The 21,972-nt window shown below is 34.5% G+C and overlaps 1 protein-coding gene across 1 annotated transcript in view; it reads right to left on the bottom strand.

Moving 5' to 3' along the window:
• Positions 1 to 20,228: 20,228 nt before the first annotated feature.
• LOC141516299 (uncharacterized) overlaps positions 20,229 to 21,972 on the bottom strand; it is a 118,626-nt gene continuing 116,882 nt past the window's right edge. The window contains exon 14 of the mRNA XM_074227458.1: positions 20,229 to 21,060. Within this exon, the coding sequence (XP_074083559.1) occupies positions 20,845 to 21,060 (216 nt within the window). The 3' untranslated portion in view covers positions 20,229 to 20,844. The remainder of the gene's footprint in view (positions 21,061 to 21,972) is intronic.

Here is a 21,972-nt window from a genome sequence, read left to right as displayed (position 1 = left end):
TTTAGTTCTAATTCTTCCTTCACAACAAAGAATAATAAGGAAAAATGTTAGATATAATTGTACATGTACAACCTATATCAGATTACTCTCTGCCATGAAGAGGGAGAGTGGGAAGGTAGGGAGATTGAAAAATGTGGAACTCAGTAGCTTACAAATAATGAATATTGAAAACTATCTTTTCAAGTAATTGGAAAAATAATATAACATAACATAAAAAGGAAAGAGGTAGAACACCTTTCTCAAGCAATGAGAAATGAAAATTAGGCTGGACCAAAGAGAAGCCAATAACTCCATGAGGCAAGAAGATATATTAATAACAAAGCTAAGTGACTGAAAAAAAATAGATGAAAATATAAGGTACTTTAAAGTAAAAATTACTGACTTGGAAAATAGATCAAGGAAAAAAGAGGTCCTTTGCATACAAAAATATTTATAGGAGATTTTTATGGTTGTGGAAACCTAGACACATAAGTTATTCATGAATTGAAGAATTACTAAATAACCTGTGGAAATGAGGAAATAACTGATGAATTTAGATTAGGCAACTATGGGAGGATTGTGCTAAACTTGGAACTTTTGGAGATAATTTATCTATCATGTTATTTCATATTCTCAGATTTCTTTTTAGTTGGCAAAAAAAGGACTTCTCACTTTGAATATTGTTCATAAGAGCATTAGTAACCATCTTGAAAGGGAAGAGGATGCTCCCATATTCATCCCATTGATCTTATCACCATTTCTCTGTTCCCAAGTTGAATGCACATAGGATTTATTTAAAATTCACAAGAGTATTGAGTGGATAATGCTACCCTGCTTCTCTGAGGTTGATTGAGAGTTTCACTTTGTAATGATTTCCCATTTTATGAGGATATGATTTCATGAGTGTCAATTTAATTTTCTAAGCTAGAGCTATGACTAGAGTGTTAATTTTGAGATCTTGAACATCATCTGACTCACTTTTAAGTTTTAGACACTAAAAAGAACACACTCTAGCCATCCTGAATTGCTGAACTCCAAGCATGCCTAGATTTATGAACTACCCTAGTTAGATTCTAAGCACTTGTGGTAAATGTAAATGGCTTTGGACAGCTCCCTCCATCCAACTGTCGCTTCTTAAGGGAAGGACCCTTAAGCATTATAAAAATGCCAGTGACCTATATGCTAGAGAATGACATTAAGGACTAATATCGATGCAATGTACTTGCTGGTAGATTTTTAAATTGTTCTAGAACATATGTAATTTGTTAGGAAATTATAAAGTACTAAAGGACCTAATAGTACATTTTCTGAAGAAACTTTTGATTGATTTCAATAGTTGAAGTTTTCTTAGCTCTAATAGCCTTGGTTTAATCTTTTGTAAAGGATGAGTATTTAGTGCTAGTGGGTATAAAGGATCATATATTTTGTAACTTTTCCAATAGAGAACAGAGTATTTTTACAAGAAAGTTTTCTCCCACAATCTGAGACTATAGTCAAACTTCACATTTCACTTTCTGAGGTTTCTCCTGGGTACAACCTATATCTAAAGTAGGATTAGATTGTTCATGAAGGAGGTTGTCATGATGGTTAACAACTGCAGTTGAGGCAGTCCAAAACATCAGCCAACATGCCAGTTATGCTTTTCTCTGGTCCCTGATTTCTACTGCCACAGTGGTAGAAAAACTCTGGTGGGGAAGTACAGCTTTGTTTGGGAAACGTGCATATATGTGTATGAATATATAACATATATGGGATATATACATATATATTTGTTCTGCATTTTAATTGCATTATTTTATATACTGGCTCATACTTTTCAAAGCTGTTAAAAATAATTATCTCATTCATTTGCAACCCTGTATCTATACACACCTCTTTCCATTCTTCTTACATCTTTCTTTCCTTCTTATATCTGCAGTGGCATCACACTCCTTGCTATTTCTCAGACCAGATACCTCATGTAACAACTCTGAGCCATTTTCCGGGCTATTCATCCAATCACCTCCACTGCCTGATTTTCCTGGTTCCTTTTGAATCTCAGCTAAAATCCCACCTTTCATAGGAAGCCTTACATTAAGATGTCCCTTAATGCTAGTCCTTTCAATTTGCTATTGATTTCCCATTTATCTTGCACATAGCTTGTTTTTCTATAGCTGTTTGCATGCTGTCTCTCATATTAAACTGTAAGCTTCTTGTAATATGGTGTTGGTGTTCAGACATTTCAGTAATGTTTAGGATCCCATTTGGGGTTTTCTTGGCAAAGATAGTGGAGTTTGTTTACCATTTCCTTCTCCAGCTCGTTTTAACAGATAAGGAGATTGACATAAAGAGGGGTAATGACTAGTTGTCCATAACTATTAACTGTCTAAGGCCAGATTTGAACTCAAAAAGATGGTCTTCCTGACTCAGCTCTGGCACTCTTACCATCGTGCTACATACCTGCCCACCTGGCCCATAGTTGGTGTTTAAAAATGGTTATTGATTTACAACAAAAAAAGATGAATAAGAAAGTAGTACAACACATGAGTAGAATTTTAGAAAAATTAGACTTCTGGGAATTACTGGATGGAGATAGAAAGCAACATACATATTTCTGAGTGAAGCATTATACCTGTACAAAAGTTATTCATGAATTAATAAAAATATCACAAAATCTGGCATACTAAACATTATCTACTAACCACATGAATTGATAATTACTAATTTCTAATTAATAATTACCAAATTATTAGTGTAAGGACTCTTCAATATGTATGAAGGCCATAATTGAGGCAATGACCAGTATATGAACTCACCATTTGGAGTATGCCTTATGTGATTTGGCTGTATTTCTGACATCCCAGGAACTAGCCATCCCTGGGAAAGACAAAACAGGATTGGGAGGAACTGGCTATTCTCCCAATGCTGATATTTAATAAAAATAAACCTTACAGCCCCATAATGGCATTTCCTTAAAAAATAATATATTGATTCAATCTATACCTGAAGCCAAAAGGGAATTGGATCCCATTCAACTTAGATGGCTCTGAGCCTTCTTTGTCCTCAAAGGTATAAAAGTTGTAAGCCCCTTCTCCTCACTGGAATCTCACCCATGGAGGAGACATCCTGCCTGGGGTACGTGGTCTCCCATTCAGACCTCGAGGGTCGATGAAAACTGGGGTTCCCTGACCTGACATCTCGAGAGTTGGTGCTCCCTGAATTGGTGATGTTTTCTTTATCTTTCTCTTCTATCTTGATTATAGTATTAATAATCCTTTGTCTTTTATGTATTATCTGCTGTATTGGATGCTACTGTAAGCAATCTATTCCTTGTATTGTATAATTAAAATACTTTCATTTTTAACTGAGTGAGAGCGTCATTTGCAGGAACGAATCCAAACCTCATTAAAATCACAAAACACCACAACATTAAAATATTACATTCAATAAAGTCAATGGAAGAAAGGATTAAAAATTAATTGTAGAGAAAGAGATCATAAAAAGGAGAAAATATTCACATGTTCAAAAATATTCATGACAGCTCTTTTCATAGTGGCCAAAAATTGGAAATTGAGGGACTACCTATCAATTAGGGAATGGATGAACAAGTTATGGTATATGAATGTTATAGAGTACTATTGTTCTGTAAGAAACCACGAGTTGTTGGACTTTGGAAAAGCCTGAATGACATGCATAAACTGATACTTAGTGAAATGAGTAGAACCAGGAGAACATTGTATTCATTAACAGCAACTTTGTGAGATAATCAACTATGAAGGATGGAGCTCCTCTAAGCAGTTCAGTGATTAAGGACAATCCTGAAAGACATAAATATCCTGAAAGATAGAAAATGTCATCTACTTCCAGAGAAAAGACTATGGAGTCTGAATGCCTAGCAAAGAATGCTATGTTGACTTTTTAAAACATCTTTTATGTTTTTCCTTTCTATCTCATAGTTGTTCTCCTCTTAATTCTAATTCCTCTTTCACAAGATGACTAATATGGGAATATGTTAAACACAGCTTGTATCAGATTGTTTGTTGTCATGAAGAGGTGGGAAGAAAAGGACAGAGTAGAAAAATGTGGAATTCAAAAGCTTGCAAAAGGATAAATGTTGAAAACTACCTTTGCATGTAATAAGAAAAATAAATAAATAAGAGATGTACTTCATAAAATCTCTTGTCTAATGAACAAGATAGAGAGATGTGAACTAAATTAAAGTATAATTATAAATTATTAGTTATGTACAGTTGAAGTTGGTTAAAGAACTGAACTAAAAAAATAGCAATAGATATTTAGAGAGAGGTCTATTAGAAATAGAGTATCCCAGGGTGTTAGTTATTATTTCTATTCTGTTCAACATTTTTGTCCATGATCTTAATACAGTTAAAGTTTCTAAGCTCACCTGATTTTCAGATGATCCCAAATGATGAGGAAGAGCTAACATGTTGGATGTCCAGATCTGAAAAAATTCTTAACAATTTATATATGTAATACAATGAGATGTAATTGGGACAAATATAAAGCCCTATGTTTGGTTTTAAAAAAATCTTCAAAATATAAAATAAGATGGAGAGATATGTTTAAACTGTAGACCATATGAAAAAAGATCTAGGGTTCCCTTCAAGAAATAAATGTTCAAAGGAATGAATAGTCTTCAAAAGAAAAATTGCAAGCTAGAGATTACATGAAAACATGCTCAAGAACACTAATAGTCAAGTGAATTCAAGTTAAACAACTCTAAGTTTTCACTTCATGAAAACTGACAAAGTTTACTAAAAATGGAAACTATGAGTATTAGAGGGCAGTTGGAGACTCTTGGTTAAATTATGAAGTAGTCTAACAATTCTAGAAATCCACTTGTCATGAAATAATAAAAGTGATTAATTTGTCCATGCTCTGTCTCAGTGATCCCACTGTTGTATATATACTTTAAAGAAGACAAAGGTCTAATATTTAAGTCTAAAATAACCCTAACAGCACTCTTTATGGTTGCAGAGAACTGGAAATAAGGTGGATATATTGAACATTGACTTTAGAAAAAAAAGGTAGACGAATGTAATAAAATATTACTCTTTAGAAAGAGATAAAAAAACAAACTCTAAGAAAGATGAAAAATATGAGAGACTCACAATCACCATATGACAGTTGGAAGAACTGGAGGAGATACCTGGAAGAGACATGATACCCATCTTTATCTGAAGAGCTGTGTCATTTGGAAGTAGGATTAGATTTACTTGTCTTGGATCTGAGGGTAGACCTAGGAGCAGTGGGTAAAAGTTATAGAGAGCAAATTGTGGCTCAATATAAAAACTTCCTGACAACTAGAACTGGCGAGCTTACAAAAGTAATACAAGTGCATCTTTCTTCTGGTTCATGTCCTGGAAAAGTCTTTGATTGGAGAAATGGAAGCCCAGAGACTGTGGAATTGCTTCTACATGGTTCTTTCAAGATTTAGAACAGGTCAAAAATGTGAACTAAAATGATTTCCAAACCTGCATGGTAGAGGTTGAATGCTTTTTTTCCCTTGTAATATTGTTAAGCCATGTACATTTTAATATATTCATTTTGTGGAAGCATAGAATCATACTAAGGGATCTAGTGGTCTTGGCTGTGACTACAGCTGCAAATACTGTGTTCCTTAGGTGATACTTAACCTTCTTAGTACTGTTGCTTAAAATAAACAATCAAGATATCGGCCAACTGGGTAATAGGAAATATAATTGTAGAAATTTAATTTTCAGATTGGAGCCATAATAGGCTTACTTTATGAAGCCTTCTGTTTATAGGACCTGAATATGACAATATAATACACCTGTTTTTCTGGAGTTTGGGCAGAATTATATAGAAATGGAACTTAAATCTATTGATAATGCTGCTTTGAAAGATCTGTTATTCCATCAATGTAGACTTTCTGCCACTAAGAGTAAAAATCTAACTTTCTTGAGGGCAGATATTGTCCCTAGGAACTGGCACCCTGTCTTGCCTTCAGTTAAGTAGTCAATAAATGCTTGTTGATTTCAATTAAATGAATCTCCTTAGGCTGTCCCTCCCCAAATGCTAACACTGTGGCCAACCTTTTCCTGATGAGGATCTTCTCGGCACTTGACCAACTCTTCAGACCACACTTGTCCTGCTGCTGGCAAAGGTCCATCCATGAAGAACCTGAATAGCTTGATAAGCCTACCTGAGTTTGCCCTACTGTTAGAACTGCCTTTGGGAATCCGGGGTCAATTCTGCCAGGGCAAAAGCATCAAGGATGATGGGCAATACCTTTTTAAAAAATTATATATTTTCAGTTAATGTCTCCTGTAACAAATAAGCATAGCTGAGTAAAATATATCTCTATATTGCCTACATTTGACCATGAAAATACAATTGGGTAGAAACTTGAAAGTGGATCTCATTTGGAACAGTGTAATTTGCATTGGTGCCAATACTATTCTTGAATTATATTGTTATCTATAGCTCCAGGATCAGTTGGACACAGACTATATATCTAGAAAATTCAGAAAAGTAAATGTCACTCAAACCCAAGAAATACAAATAGTAAATGAGAATGTGACCTTTAGCCTAGGGTAATAGACTAATAAATATATAAAAACTCAAAGGGCTAATTTATTATAACATATTATTATAATTTACAATAATTACAACAATGTAAATAAAATGAACCATCATAAAACAAAAAAAACTTAATGGTGCCATATTACAAAAAACAACTTTGGAACCAAAGAATATATATGAAAAGACATACTATGAAGGTAGGAAATGTGTAAGTCTTTCTATTTTGTTCAGTGTATTGACTGACAGCTGATTTTTTTCTCTTTTCTCCTTTTTTTCTTTAAGAATATCATTATAATGCATGGAGCTTTGAGAGTGGGAGGGATAGAGATATGGTGGAAATTTTAGTAATGTGAAAACAAAAGGTATCAATAAAAATTGATGAAAAAAATGACCTAACTATTGATTCTGGTGCATGTGTCCAAAAGGAAAAAAGCATTAAAAAGCTGAATAGAAATCCTGAGGCAACTGTGTTTATTACCTAATGATCTCTTGTGTGGTTTCATAAGTGAATTTTCCAGAGTGGAAAACAAATAAGAAAGTAGAATGTAGATGATTAGAGCCCATGATGCTGGCTCCTGGGGTTCAAGCAACACCTGAGGCAGAAGCTGAATTCCCTTTCTAAGCCATCACTCTTCAATCTTACCCAGCAACCCTTTAAAAAAAAAAAAAAGAAAAAAGTGACTACAGCTGTAAGCCAAATGCTCATTTTAGAAAATTGGATCCACTGAAGTCATCTCAGCTGCTGAAGGAGCTGGCTTTGTCTTTTTATGTTTATTACAAAATCAGTCATAGTAGATGTGTAGATGAGAAAACACAGGAAGAAATGATCAGAGCTGAGGAAGGCTTTTGATCCAATCAGAGCCTTGAGCAGAATCTTGAAAGATTAAAAAAATGAGAGAAACTTCGCAACACTAATGAAGTAACTCTCTTTAAAAAAGAAAAATGAAACAAGAGTAGCTTTTAGCTTAGTATTTACAATTAGGAGCACAAGCTTTAAACTAGATTCTACTTGATTGATGAAACAGATGAAAGGATTGTTCTGTTTTACTAACCAGGTAGGTGAATTTTGGTAATTGAATTGTACTGAAGGGAGGTCTCAGGACTAATACTAACCACTCTTATTAGTTATTGTTTTCTAGCACAAATTCTAGCACAAAATACATAAATTGTTTTGTTCTCTAATCTCTTGGTTCTTGGTGAGTTTTTTAAAGCTTTTTAATATGCTCTGTTTCAATATTCTAATTTCTATTTAAATAGGTATAGCACAAAGTGATATGAAGTGTACACCGAAATAGAATCAAAATTTGTAGAGCTCAGAGACTTGACAGGTAGGTATATAGCAAACACTGAATTTTGGCTAAAACAGAATTGTAGCCAGGATGGTGTGATTGATCACTCCAGGTTCCTGAAATTTTGAGGGTTCTGAAACCACTTGCATTCCTCATGAAGCATAAATCAAAGGATTTTGGCTTAGTAAGTAACTAGCAAGAATAATTAGATGATTCATTTCTTCCCCAAGTGAACTCCTTAATGGAATCTCCATGGACGACTCCCTTTCCCCCATCCCCTAATTCAGCAGAATTGCCTAGGAAACTTTTGCTAGATATGACTCTATTTAGAAGATCTGATTTTATATACATGAAAGCTGGCAGGCATCCAGCAAACAATGGACTTGGAGTTACAAAGTTTAGGAGTCAGTCCTATATGGACACAAATTACCTGTGTAAGCCTGGGAGAGCTGTGCTGTTTCTCTGGGTCTTCATTTCTTTACCTGTACAATTAGAGGGTTGAATTAGATAATATCTTAGCCCCAGCACTTCATGATTCTAGAGATGGTTTTTAAAAGTGATGAGGACTAAGAATTCATATCTTTTAGCTGTAGGTGGGTTTTCATTCATTAGATTTTTTTTAGTAAGACTTTAGGTGTGAATGAAAAAGCATACTCTGTGCCAGGTTCTGTGTTAATATAAATAAAAATAATCAAAACAGACCCAACCTTCAAAGACCTTACACTCTAATAGAAGAAGGTATTAGAAGAAATCTTCTAATAGAACATTTAGAGAAATGGCAACTTGGAAGAAGAGTTTTGTACAGGAAAGTCAAAGGAAATAGTGATTTCTGTGATTGCCAAAATGCAAATTCCTAATATGTCCTTTCAAGCTCATTGTTCTTAAATACAGAATTGGAATTGGGAGAGTGCAGCAAACACATAGAAAAAACATAGCAATATAGGATACATGGAAAGTGGTATGGTTGGCCTGAACTGAAGCAAGATGAAGTGAATGTTTATCCATTAAGACCAAGAGTTAGGGGTGAGAATCCGAATTGGTCTAGTTTGAGGGAAGGGCTGGAGAAATCACATGTAACAGGAAGTAGATATCCAAGCTCAGCTCAGACATCTAATATCTTTGTGACCTTGGGCAAGTCCCTTAACCTCAGTTTTCTCCTTTGTAAAATAAAGGTTTTATTTGTAAAATAAAAGGTTTTTTTACTTGTAAAATTAAAAAAATTATATTGTAAAATAAAGGTTTGATGGAAAACATGAAGGAGAAGACTCCCAGGTAATAAACTTTGGGAAGACCTTAATCTGCACTGATGAAAGAGATATCCACAAAGATTATCATAAATATACTAAGCACAGATGTGATAATCAGATCCATTCTAAAAACAGAAGTGTCATTGATGGCTTAAACTTTTCTAGAATGCATAAAGGACTGGAAGACAAGACTGAAGATTAGTTAATGGAAATAAGGATGTTTAGTTTAGAGAATCAGGATGAAAATGGAAGTTCTGTTTGGTTAAAATGTTTGATGAAAATACTAACCATGTCTCCAGAGGATCTATGATAAAGCATGCTATCCACCTCTTGTCAGAGAGATGATGGATACAAAATATATTTTGAACATGGTCATCATAATAATTAATTTTGTTTGTCTATTTGGCTATATTTTCCCTTTTCTTATTCTTAGTTGAGGAGGAAGAGAGGAACAATGCTGAAATCAAAAAAAGATGTTGTCTGTAACATTTTTAAATGCATAGAAGAGAATGTAAAGAAGTTTAGAAGAGCAGTTTCAAAAGTAATATGCAGAATTTATATTAATACTTTTTTTAAAAAAAAACAAGGGTATGAAATGGAGATTCATAGTTTCACATAGTATTGTCTCACATTCTGCTATGTATATGAAAAGTTATTTTTTGTGTTTTAAAGTCAGAATAAAAATTAACAAGATTAAACAAAGTGACTATAATGTAAAAAAAGGTATTAGCCTTGGTGTACTTGACCCCAGGGAAGAGTTGGGAACAATTGATGAAAGGTATAAACATCTTTAAACAACATAAAGAACAGCTTTTTAACATTTAGAATTGTCTCACTATGGAATGGGCTGTCTCTGGAGGTAACAGATTTTCCCTCACTAGAGATTTCCAAATAAAAGCTCAATGAGGCAGTCAAAATAGTGATCCAGATGACCTCTCCTAATATTCTCCTCCTAACAATATTAAAATAACATTGCAAATAAAATTTTGGAGCAATAGAGCCAACAAGCTCAGAGGAAGACATTTTTCCAATGAGGGAGGTCCACAGGTCTGTAACACCAGGGTAGAACCAGGTGAAGAACAGGGCAGAAGTGCCATGTGTGAAGGCAGCCACAAAAGCAGCAGTTTTTGGAGCTCTCATCCAAGGTTAAAGGCAATTGGACAACTAATCAGAAGAGATTACAAAGAATTCTTTATTGGCACAATGCAACTGGCACTGATTGACAGTTTTATTGCCCATAAGCAGTTCTGGGTCAAAATGGTAAGGTGAAAAGGAGTACTCATGATTGACCACAAGTATAAGGGAGAAGGGGCTCTGGTCACAGTAAGAGGACCACGCAGAGCATTAACACTTGTGGTCACAGGGAAGTAGGGATGCTTAATGAGTAAATATTAGAGCACAAGTCAGGAGAGCAGTGACTACATCTCTTCCAGGATAACACTACCTTGGAAACACCAAAAGCTTGAAGACACCAAGAAATGGTTCTGAAAATAGCAACACAAAAATGCCTAAAACTTGACATAGTACCTCCCCAACCTCAGGTGAGTAGAGCCCAACTTTATTCATAGTGAAGTTCACTATGAATAGTGAGCAAACAATACCCAAAGCAGAACTTAACCATAAAAAGTTATCACAGTGGCAGAAAAGACCACATAAACTTAGAATAAGATAACAATGTGAAAATAGCAAAATAGTTAATTTGGTCCCAAGGTCAGCAAAAATTCTTGGAAGAGTTAAAAGAGATAAAATAATAAAGAAAAAATTAGGATGGGATAGAAAATGAGAAATATTTTTGCCTACTTGGCAAAACTGAGTAGAAATCTTCCAGGGGTTGTGGAGGATGATTATTAAATGCAATAGAAAACTTTCAAAAATTCCTAATGAAAAGACCAGAGCTGAATAGAAAATTTGACATTCAAATGGAAGACTCAAGAGAAACAAAAAGGTAAATATGAAGAGTATTTGTAAAGGATTCAATGGAGTTAAACTGTTTACATTCCTATATGGGAAGATGAAACATGTACTCTTTTTTTTGCTTAAAGATTTTATTTATTTTGAGTTTTACAATTTCCCCCCCCATCTTACCTCCCTCCCCAATCCCCCCCACAGAAGGCAATCTGCCAGCCTTTACATTGTTTCCAGAAACATGTACTCTTAAGAACTTTACCATTAATAGCATAGTTAGAAGAAGTCTGCATAGACAGAAGACACAGGTAGGGATTAAGTTAGGATGATTTAAAAAAAAAGAATATGGGGTAAGAATGAGGACACTGAGAGAAGTGGTAAGGAAGAGGTAGAATGGGACAAATAAAGGAGGCATGTGAGGAAGAGCTTTAATAGTGGAGGGAAAATGGCAGGCAATGCTTAAACCTCATTCTCATCAGAACTGGTTCAAAAAATGAAGAAATATATATATATATATATATATATATATATATATATATATATATACTCAATTAGTATAAAAATTGATTTTACCCAAAAAGGAGATGAAAAGAAAAAGAGAATAAGAGATATGGTGGAAGGGATAACAGATTAGGGGAGGCAAGTAACCAGAAGCAAGACAGACTTTTGAGAAAGTATAGAATAAAAAGAGAAGAAACAGGAAAATGGGATGAAGGGAGATGCACTTAGAGAACATAACTGAAAGTTGTGTTAACCCATAGAACAGAAGCAGATAACAGAATAAATTGGAAACCAGAATCTAACAATATGTTGTATATGAGACACACTTTAGACAGAAAGACACACATAGAGATGAAGTGAAGAATTATGCTTCATTTGAAGTGAAAACAGAATTTTTAAAAGGGAAAAGGACCTATTTGTGCAAAAAATGGTTCTAAGATATTTTTGTGGTGGCAAAATTAGGGAATGCTAAACAAATTGTAGCACATGTTTGTGCTGGAATACAATTGTGCTATAAGAAATGGCAAAGGGGGTGATTTTAGAAAAAACATGGCAAAACTTATATGAACTGATATAAAGGGAAGTGAGAAGAAATGTGCACATCAACATTAATGTTGTAATGTTATTCAATTGTGAATGATGACTATTTTGATCAATACAATGATCCAAGACAATTTCAAAAGACTCAAGATGAAAAATTTGTCATTCACCACTAGAGAGAGAACTGATGAACTCTGAGTGCAAATTGAAGTATAATTCTTTGTTTCCTTCCCTCTTTCTGTCTCTGTTCCTCTGTCTCTGTCTCTCTGTCTCTGTCTCTCTGTCTCTCTGTCTCTCTCTCTGTCTCTCTCTGTCTCTCTGTCTCTCTCTGTGTCTCTGTCTCTGTCTCTCTCTCTCTCTCTCTCTCTCTCCCCCCGTTGTTCTCTTTTTCCTCTCCTCCCTCTCTGTCCTCTCCCTCCCCACTCTCCATTTTGTAGTGACATGGCTAAAATGGAAAAATATTTTCCATGATTTCATATGTGTAATTGATATCATATTGTTAGTCTTTTCATTGGATTGAGGAAGGGTAAGAGTGAAGGAAATAATCTAGAACTCAAAGTTTACAAAATAAAAGAATGTTTTCAATAAATAGTAAATAAAAACAAAAACTGGAGTACCACATCACAGAAATTGTAGAGGGGGGGATTTTATTCAGATAGAGATTAGACAAAATGATCACTGTGATCCTTTCCAATTCTGAAATTCTCTTGTTCTTCCCTTAGGTGGATAAAAAGACCTCTGGGACAGTCTAGGCTTCTTTTTCAGCCATTAATGAGTCTTGGATTAGTAATTATATAAGAACCTGAATCATAACCATTTAATCATTTGCTAATGAAAAACATAAGATCCCAAAATTAAATTACAAATTGAATTATATCTGCATAGATATTTGTAATTAAATATATTTATATTAATATATTTTCCATTCCAGTCATCCTCCAGTGCCTCATCATGGTATAGAGCTAATTCTGGATTCTTGAAGGATATGATGGTGCAAGTCACAAGATTTTTATGTATGGACCTGGTGACAGCCTGTGTGTCTGTTATCTGAGGACCAACTTAATGAATTTTTTCATACTCATCACCAAAATGGCCATATGGAAGGAGATTTTGGGGGGATTTTTTGGTCAAGGATCATCTCCTAAAACATAGAGGGATGGGCATTGGCTGAACTGGAAAAGGAACACAAACTGAGGAAATAATATATCCTCAAGGTATTGAATAAATTAGAAGCATCTGATATCATGACATCATGCTATAATGTATGTGGGTGTAAAAATGTTAGTCATCAGCTACTTTTTTTTGGATAGCAATGAATTGTATTTTTTTCGTATTACTACAATAGTCTTGTAAAAATAAACATAATCCCCTTCCCTGCATAATGATAGAGAAAACTCAAGAAAAAGAATGAGAGAAAAAAAGTGCACTTCAGTCTGTTTTCAGATACCAGCAATTATGTCTTTGGATTGAATCACTTCTTTATCATAAGTGCATCAGAGAATTTACTTACTATCTGTATTCACTAGCTGTATTTCCCTCCATCCTATTCCTCCCCACCCCCATTTATTCTATTTCCTCACTCCTTTCAACCTGTCCTTGCTCAAAAGTGTGTTTTGACTACCCTTTCCCACAATCTTCCCACTCTATCACCTATACCACCCCTGCCCCCAACCCCTGTCCTCTTTCCCCCCTCCCTTTCCTCTTCTTTTTCCCTCTAGGGTAAGATACATGTCTGTACCCTATTGAGTATGTATGTTATAATTTATATATTTTTTTTGTTTCTCTTCAGACATGTTTGAATGTCTTTTCATCAGAAATGCTTAAAAATCCTCTATTTCATTAAATATCTATTTCCCTCTCCTTCCATGTAAGATTATTCTGTGTAGTAATCTTTTGTCCCCTGGAATACCATATTATAAGTACTCCACCTATTTAACATGGTAGCTGCTAAATCTTGTGTGGTCTTGATTATGGCTTCATGATATTTGAATACATCCTTTGTGACTGCTTGCAATATTTTCTTCTTGACCTGGGAGTTCTAAATTTTGACTATATCACTGGAGTTTCCATTTGGGGATTTCTTTCAGGGAATGACTAGTGAATTCTATTTTTATTTTTCCTTCTTGGCTCTAACATATTTCGATAGCTGTCCTTTATAATTTCTTGAAATACAATGTCTAGGATTTTTTTATTATTAATCATGGCCTTCAGAGAGACCAATAGTACTTAAATAATTATCTTCCTTCAATCTAATTTCCAAGTTTTTTCTCTGAGATATTCCACATTTTCTATTTTTTCAGTTATTCATAATGTTTTATAGATCATTAGCTTTCACTTGCCTAATTCCAATTTTTAAGTAGTTATTTTCTTCAGTTAAGTTTCGTATCTCTTACTATTTGGCAGTTCTGATTTTTAAGGAGGTTTTTCAGTACTTTTTTGTACCTCTTGTTCTTTTTTCATCATTTTCTTGAATAGCCCATTTCTTTTCCTAATTTCCCTCAATTATTTCATTTTTAGACCACTTTTTTGCTCTTTAAAAAAAAATCTTTCTTTAGCTCTTCTAGGAATTGTGGGACTGTGTCCAATCTACATTTTTAAGGCATTATTTGTAGATTTTTTTTCAAGTCCTTCCCATCTTCTGAACTTGTGTCTTGAAATTCTCTGCCAGCAATGTAGTTTTATTATGATCTGGTGCTTTGTTATTTGGTCATTCTTCCAGTTTATTTTTTGACTTTGGACTTGTTAGAATTGATTTCTGCTCACTTTGGAGGTGGGTGTATGTGCGGGTGAGGGGAAGACTAGTCAAACTGATGTCTTTTCTGTCTACAACTTTTGAGAGTTCGGACAGTGCCTGTAGGTTTTCAGTGTTTCCACAGTGTGGGATTCAGGGAGTGGAGGTCACTGCCCTTCTACTATGTCCTCTGCCTTTTATCAAGAAAAAGTCCCTGCTTCCTCATGATCATTGACCATTCCTCTCTACTTTGAAAGTGACCTGCAACTGGGTAAATCAAATCATGGAAGAACTCAGAAAGGGGGATAAGACCACGAGGGTGGGAGAGATGAGGTATATAATTTATGAACTTTTTTTTAACTAATCTTATTAGGTGGTAAATTTTGACATCTGTTCACTACAGTAGAACTATAAGTGCTCTCAGCACTTTTTAAATTTTGGTGCCACGGTGCCAAAAATTGGTTGCTCAACCCAAATTAAATTCTGGGAAAAGAGCTCAGGGCTAAAGAAATAGTGGTAGAGAGGCTTACTTTGAATACGTGTCACAGAAGAACCACACTCCCAGCTAGATCCTGATATTGAGAAAAGTGGTAAGAAAAGAATGGTAGTGTTTGGCACACCTTAAGAATGGAGCAAATTCTTGATCCTTGCCTTTTGAATTTCATTTTATCTCATCCATGTTCTCTTGGTTCTGTGGAGGCAAAAGTGTCCCTTATGAACTCAACTTGAGTCATTGAAGTATTGGAAATGATGGATGATAGGGTCAGAGCTGGATATTATATTTATCCCTTGAACTGGGTATGGTTAGAATGGTTATAGGAAGAAGGGAGGGAGGGAGGGAGGGACAATTCAGTCTATTTACAAGTCATCAACATGGGCCACAGCAGCTGATATAGAATCAATTACTATTCCTATACTTTTGAAAAACAATTATAATTTCAAAACAGTATTTCATTAAAGTATTGCTTAAACTATATATATATATATATACATATACATATACATATATATATATATATATATATATATATATATATAAAGTTGAAGGGGGAAAGGTATTATTTGCAATTACTAGGAGATACAAGCATCATGAATTCTTTTCCTTCCTGTATATGTCTCATTTTTCCCTTTGGGATGTGCTACAGTGAGGTTTAGGGTAATATAGTTTTCATTTATATAGGACTTCAAGGTTTGTGGGACAGACTGGATAGGGCACCAGCCCTGGAGTCAGAAGGACCAAGTTCCAGTGTGACCTCAGACACATACTTACCTAATTGTGTGACCTTAGGCAAGTCACTTAATCCCATTGCCTTGAAAAAGCAAACCAACAACAAAAAAAGGTTTGTAAAGCACTTCACATTCTGTGACCCTCACAACAACACTGTGAGATGGATATTACTATTAACAGATGATACTGAGACTGAGAAAGGTGTCACACAAATAAGTGAGGCAGGATTTGAATCCAGATCTTCATAACTCCACTTCAGTGCTTCTAGGTAAATTTTCCCCAAAGTAGTTTTTGCAGCGACATAGGATTGTTATCTTGCAGGTCTGACTTTTATCTTTATTCTTTTATTTTAGTACTAGCAGTTGAAACAATTATTTCCCACTATGAAACAATAATAATAATCTCAATGCTTATGTAGGGCCCATTGCTTGCCTCTTCTTCCATGTTCAAAAATATGGTATTAAGCAACAAACAAATCAGTTATGCTACATCTAGAACTTAGTTCAAAATAATTTGTGAGAAAACGGGGTACTTCATAAATATTTTAGGCTCATGAGAAGTATTGATTTATATGGGAAGTGGACAGCATAAACTTGGAAAAAGAAACCATGAGATTTTGAAATCACCTTGTCTCAGTGATGCCTGACAACTGAGACCAGATCAAAGATTACATGGATAGGATGTCTCTGAATCCAGGAAAAATTTAGTTTTTGATTCTGGAGGTTTGAAGGTTTTATAACACAAGGGAAGGGTACAGTGTGTAGATATTCAGGTTTTGAATGATCTATAACAGAGAATATATTTCTTGCTATATTAAGTAATTCAAAACTATTCCCTTTCTGCCATTTTGAGATGTGGGTGTATCAAAATTTATGCTCTAGAAAAAAGGTCTAGCATTGCTACCTGCTAAGGCCTACCATAGTTCCAAACCTTGAAGAATTACAAGAACGTCGAATTCCAGGCCTATTACATGATTGTAAGAGATGGAGGCTACATAGCTCTACAGGAAGGATGCCCACTGACAGGTTATCATTTCCTTTATCCTCTAAAATGAGTTCTCTTAAATTTAATTAATTTTTTTTAAAAAAGCTTTTATTTTTGGACTTTTTAAACTATTTGCTATTAATAAGCATTTATTAAATACCAACTAAGTGTGTGCTAAACACTAGGAGAATGATATACTATATACTTAGCAAAATTTCCAAATTTTCTAGATAATTTCACAACAGATACAGACATGTGAAATCCCCCTTATTCCAATGGTCCTTTGTAGAATGTGAGAGTCTAAAATGAAGTTTATGTTCAGTTATAGTATTTTCTCTGGGAAATGGTCTTAATACCATAACTAAGACATTGATCAACTTCCAAATAGAACTGAACTATGTTATTTGCATTTATTTTTTTCTTTTTTTTAAAAAAATCTACTCAAGAAACATGAAGCTTTTCAATTCCTAGGACCAATCTATTCCTAATAGAAACAAAACGACACTGGCTTCTCTCATCAAAATTTTCATTAAATATACTTTCATTAAGTATAACTTTAGCATGACTGGTATATACTAAGAACTGTGTGACAGAGAAAGAATGTTGTATAATTGAACAACTTATTATTCAGACTTGACTAAATGGGTAAACAACTTTAAAGCATTTTGTGTCAAGGATTAATATTCAAAAAACCTGGAGAGGAAGCTGTCACAAATGGTACAGCTACAAGAAGTCAACTTCTGTATCTGTCATAACCTCAACATTTATCAACTTGTACTGTTATTTATCAAACCAATTAAATGGAGCAACTCTAGGAAAACATGACAATTAGTAGTCATGCTAGAATGGTTTATGCTTTTTTAAAATGCATTTAAAAAAGTCAAATCATTACCAGCAGCCAGTACCTCTAGGCTTATTCATCAGTCATCTTGGACATAAACTAAAACCTGAGAATGCATAAACCTGGGGCATTCATTCATGCCCTTTAATTCTCATTGCTCCACTTGTCAGTCCATAGGGATTGGTCCCACTTAAGTACCAGTGGAGCAAATTCTGGGAAAACTGTGTGACTTGTTTATTGCTTCTGTCAAGACCTAAAATTATAATTAAGTTTTAAGTCACCTAAATTCACTAAAAAGCTAAGCTTTTATAAATTCAGCTGAGTCTAAGTCTGAATAAATATGATTCGTTGTTAAAGTAGCATCTGCAGCAAAGGTCATCTATGTGCTCTCCAAGACTTTCTCTCTTAGAGAAAGGTGCTAGAGTTTAGGGAAAAAAAAGTTGTGTGATTCTGATCCAAAAATCTAATACTGAGCAGGGGGCATTATGGCTAATAGTGATAAATTTTTTTCTCTTCATAACATTTTTCTTTACAAATGCCTTAACCAAAGGTATTAGTTGACATTTAATTGATGCTAGTATGAAGATTTTAATCACTTGAAGGTCTTTTATTTGCAGCTTCTCCATTTTGCCCATACTATTAAATTGAAAAGCAGCAATCTACTACAACCTTTTTTATTTCTAAATGTGGTCCTGTTATATCATTTTTTTCTTCCTTTGCCTTTAGGCACTGGCTACTCCTATGGTTTCCAGTCCCTATGAGTATGTCTTTTCTGATTTTGATCTTTGGTGACTTATAAAGGGCAGTTACCATTGCTGTTTCTGTGCAGGTTTGATCTTGGTCCTCTTTATTATTTTCAAATGCTCTCTGAATTCTAAGAAACTGGGTGCTGGCAGGATCACTTCCTATGAATCTGTCTCTGGCAACTTCCAAATTCAATTCATCAACAATGTCATATTTATACCTGGTTATTGGATGCCACTACTTTCCTATAGGTTGATTTTTTTTGAGGAGAAAACTTTTGCCCTGAGCTGATATCAAGAATTGTATGACTTATAATAAAAATTATCAGAGGCTTTTCAAGTTCTAGTAACATAACAGTTTCTTCAGTTAACACCTCTAAACTTCCAATAGATACCTATTTGTTGAATATTATCTCAGCCTGTTGGAGGTTAATTATTTGCATGTCCGTGGCCTGACAGGGAACAGAAATTAAAAGCAAGCAAAAGTCAAAATTAGGGAGATAATTTCTCCCAGCAGTCTTATTTTCTACTAACCATAGAAATAAAAACTACCAACAGGCCTTCAATCACTAAGATCAGTTAGCAGCTCAAAGGGCAATAAAACTGTGCATAGCCTTTGATCCAGGAATACTACTATTGGATCTGTATCCTAAAGAGATCAAGAAAAAGGGTAAAAATCCCACATATACAAAACCATTCATAACAGCTCTGTTTGTAGTGGCAAAGAATTGGAAACTGAGGTCTATGTATGTGATGGAACACCATTGTTCTATAAGAAATCATGAGGGATGGAATTTCAGAAAAGCCTGAAAAGACTGGCATGAACTGATGCTGAATGAGATGAGCTGAACCAAAAGAAGATTGTACACACTAGCATGGGGTCATGCTCAACCATGATAGACTTGTCCATTTCATCAGTACAATAATCAAAGACAATTTTAAGGGATTTGTGATGGAAAGCACCATCCATATCCAGAGAAGGAACTGTGGAGTTTAAATGAAGACCAAAGCTTATTATCTTCAATTTAAAAGTTGTCTTATATATTATGTCATTTTGTTATCCCTAATGTTTTCTTTATTCTTTTTGGATCTAATTTTTCTCTCACAACACATTCAATATTGATCTATGTTTAGCACAAAATGAAAATCAAAATCAAAATCAAAATCAAAATCCTACTGTCAGGGAAGGGAGAGAGGGAGAAAAAATTGTAAAATGCAAAACCTTGCAAAAATTGATTGGTAAAAGCTACCATTGTATGTAATTGGAAAAACAAACGAAATATTTTTATGAAAAAAAAAGATTAGTTGGCAGCTAGTGGAATTAAAGAGTATGGGCCCGAAAACAGGAAGACACTTATTAGCTGTATGACCCTGGGTACTATCCCTCTGTCTTTGTTTCCTCACCTATCAAATAGGGTTGTTGTGAGGATCAAAAAAAATTTATTTGTAAAAAGCAATTAGCACAATACATGTTTCTTTCTTTTATTGAGAAGCCAAGGATTCACACAAATATAAATGTGAATATATTATATATTTGTGTCTATGTTTGTGTGTGTATATATATATATATATATATATATATATATATATATATATATATATATATATATATGGGAAGTCTCGATATGTTTTTTTACATTGATTAAAAAAGCCTTCAATAAATTCATTATAGGATAGTTATTTTTCAAAAAAAATTATTTCAGAATAATAACCATCAACAAAGCAACCAAGTAAATATTTGACAGAAGATTAAATTTTTAGCCAAGCTACAATCTTCAGCAAGTCAAAAGCAAAAAATCAAACAATTTGATACTTTTGAATGCCACATACAGTACTCTCTCTCTCTCCCTTTCCTTTCTCTTCCTCTCCTTTCTCTCTCTTTCTCTCCATAGAGTTGTTTTTCCTCTCTTTATTGCCTGAGGCTATCAGTGTTTTGAAACTGTGACATAAATTCAACACCAATATCAAACAGACAGTAGCAATATATTGTTTAATATGTGAACCCAGCATATGCATATATTTATTTGAAGACTTTGACTTAAACTTTCTGTCCTTTAACTTGTCTGTATTTTTACATATGGGCATGAATTTCCTTTCACAACAGGCAGCGAAGACCTCTGTGATAGATTCAAGTCAGCAGAGCGATGGCATCATTTCCTTCCCTTTTTCACTAAACATGTGTGAATTGCTTCCATGCCTGTGACCATTTAGGAGTATGCCTGTTTCCTATGAGTCAATAGTATTTTCTCCCTCCTCTTATTAAACCTAAAGTCTTCTCACCATTGCTGCCAAAGTTTCTTAAAAAGGAATTTAGAATGAGGTTATCCTGGAACTTCTCTTTAGCTGCTGAGCGACCACCCTGGCTTTGTAATTATTCCAAGCTTGCTTTTTGAAGAGGTACTGCCTAATTGTGCTCTTTGTGGGATAAATGTTCACCAGACCAATAGCCATTTGCTGAGATACAATGGGTGCTTCCATTAGAAAGATTTTTGTGGGAATAAAAATGCATTCAGCTCCTTCACTAACCTAAAAAAGAAAAAAACATATAGAAATGGAGTTATTTAGGTGCACAGAATGGCAGTAGGGGCTACAAGGATCCAGGCTAGTCTGAAAGGGCTAGGGGACAAGAGGAGCCCCACCCCCAGAAAAACTGCCCAGACCAAAGTTGCCACAGGGACGGTGTTTCATCTTATATCTGACAACATTTCCTATCTTAGTAAAAGAAAAAAATCTATGACCTTTACCCACTGACAATTCCAAAACATAATGTCTTTACATTTTGCTGTTTCAGGAAAAATAGGACTAAAACATTATACTTTGGCTACATGGGATGATGAAAGGAATGCTTGTTCACAGAAAGAATTTAATGCCAGAAGTAATTCCAAGGCAAGCTAAAAAGGGAAAATAAAACATAAAACATTAAAAACAAAGCAGTTTCATTCTTTCTGAACCTGCAGTGTTTTCTCAAAGTTGAGTTTATGGCTCCCAGACATGTCCTAGGGTTCATAGGGAATCAATCAATTAATCATCAGAGATATAGAAGAACTTAATGTCACATGCTGACTTAACACAGGTTAGTTGATCTTTGGATCCTTAAGGAGAGGGAAAAATAAATAAGTGCACACACACACACACACACATCAACACATCCTTCCTTTCACTGGTCATCTCTCAAGGGTTATCATTCCAAGAGATATACATAAACCCTCATTAGGAAAGGTTCTTGGAAATTCTGACAATTCTCACCCACAGAGGCTCACTTGGCTGTTAGTCATTCTGAATTACCAAGACTGGCATAAAAACACATCATTGAGACCAGTCTATTACTGCCAAGAATAAACTTTAATTTTCTCATTCTTTAAATTTCTTAGTTCACACATCAATGCTTGAATAAACATAGGAAAGGGTTTCAGGACTAAAGGATGTATAATTTCATTG

The sequence above is a fragment of the Macrotis lagotis genome, chromosome 3 (genome assembly GCF_037893015.1).
Source record: "Macrotis lagotis isolate mMagLag1 chromosome 3, bilby.v1.9.chrom.fasta, whole genome shotgun sequence".
Lineage (NCBI taxonomy): Eukaryota > Metazoa > Chordata > Mammalia > Peramelemorphia > Peramelidae > Macrotis > Macrotis lagotis.
Note: the sequence above shows the minus strand (reverse complement) of the source record. Positions and strands in the feature narration are given on the sequence as shown.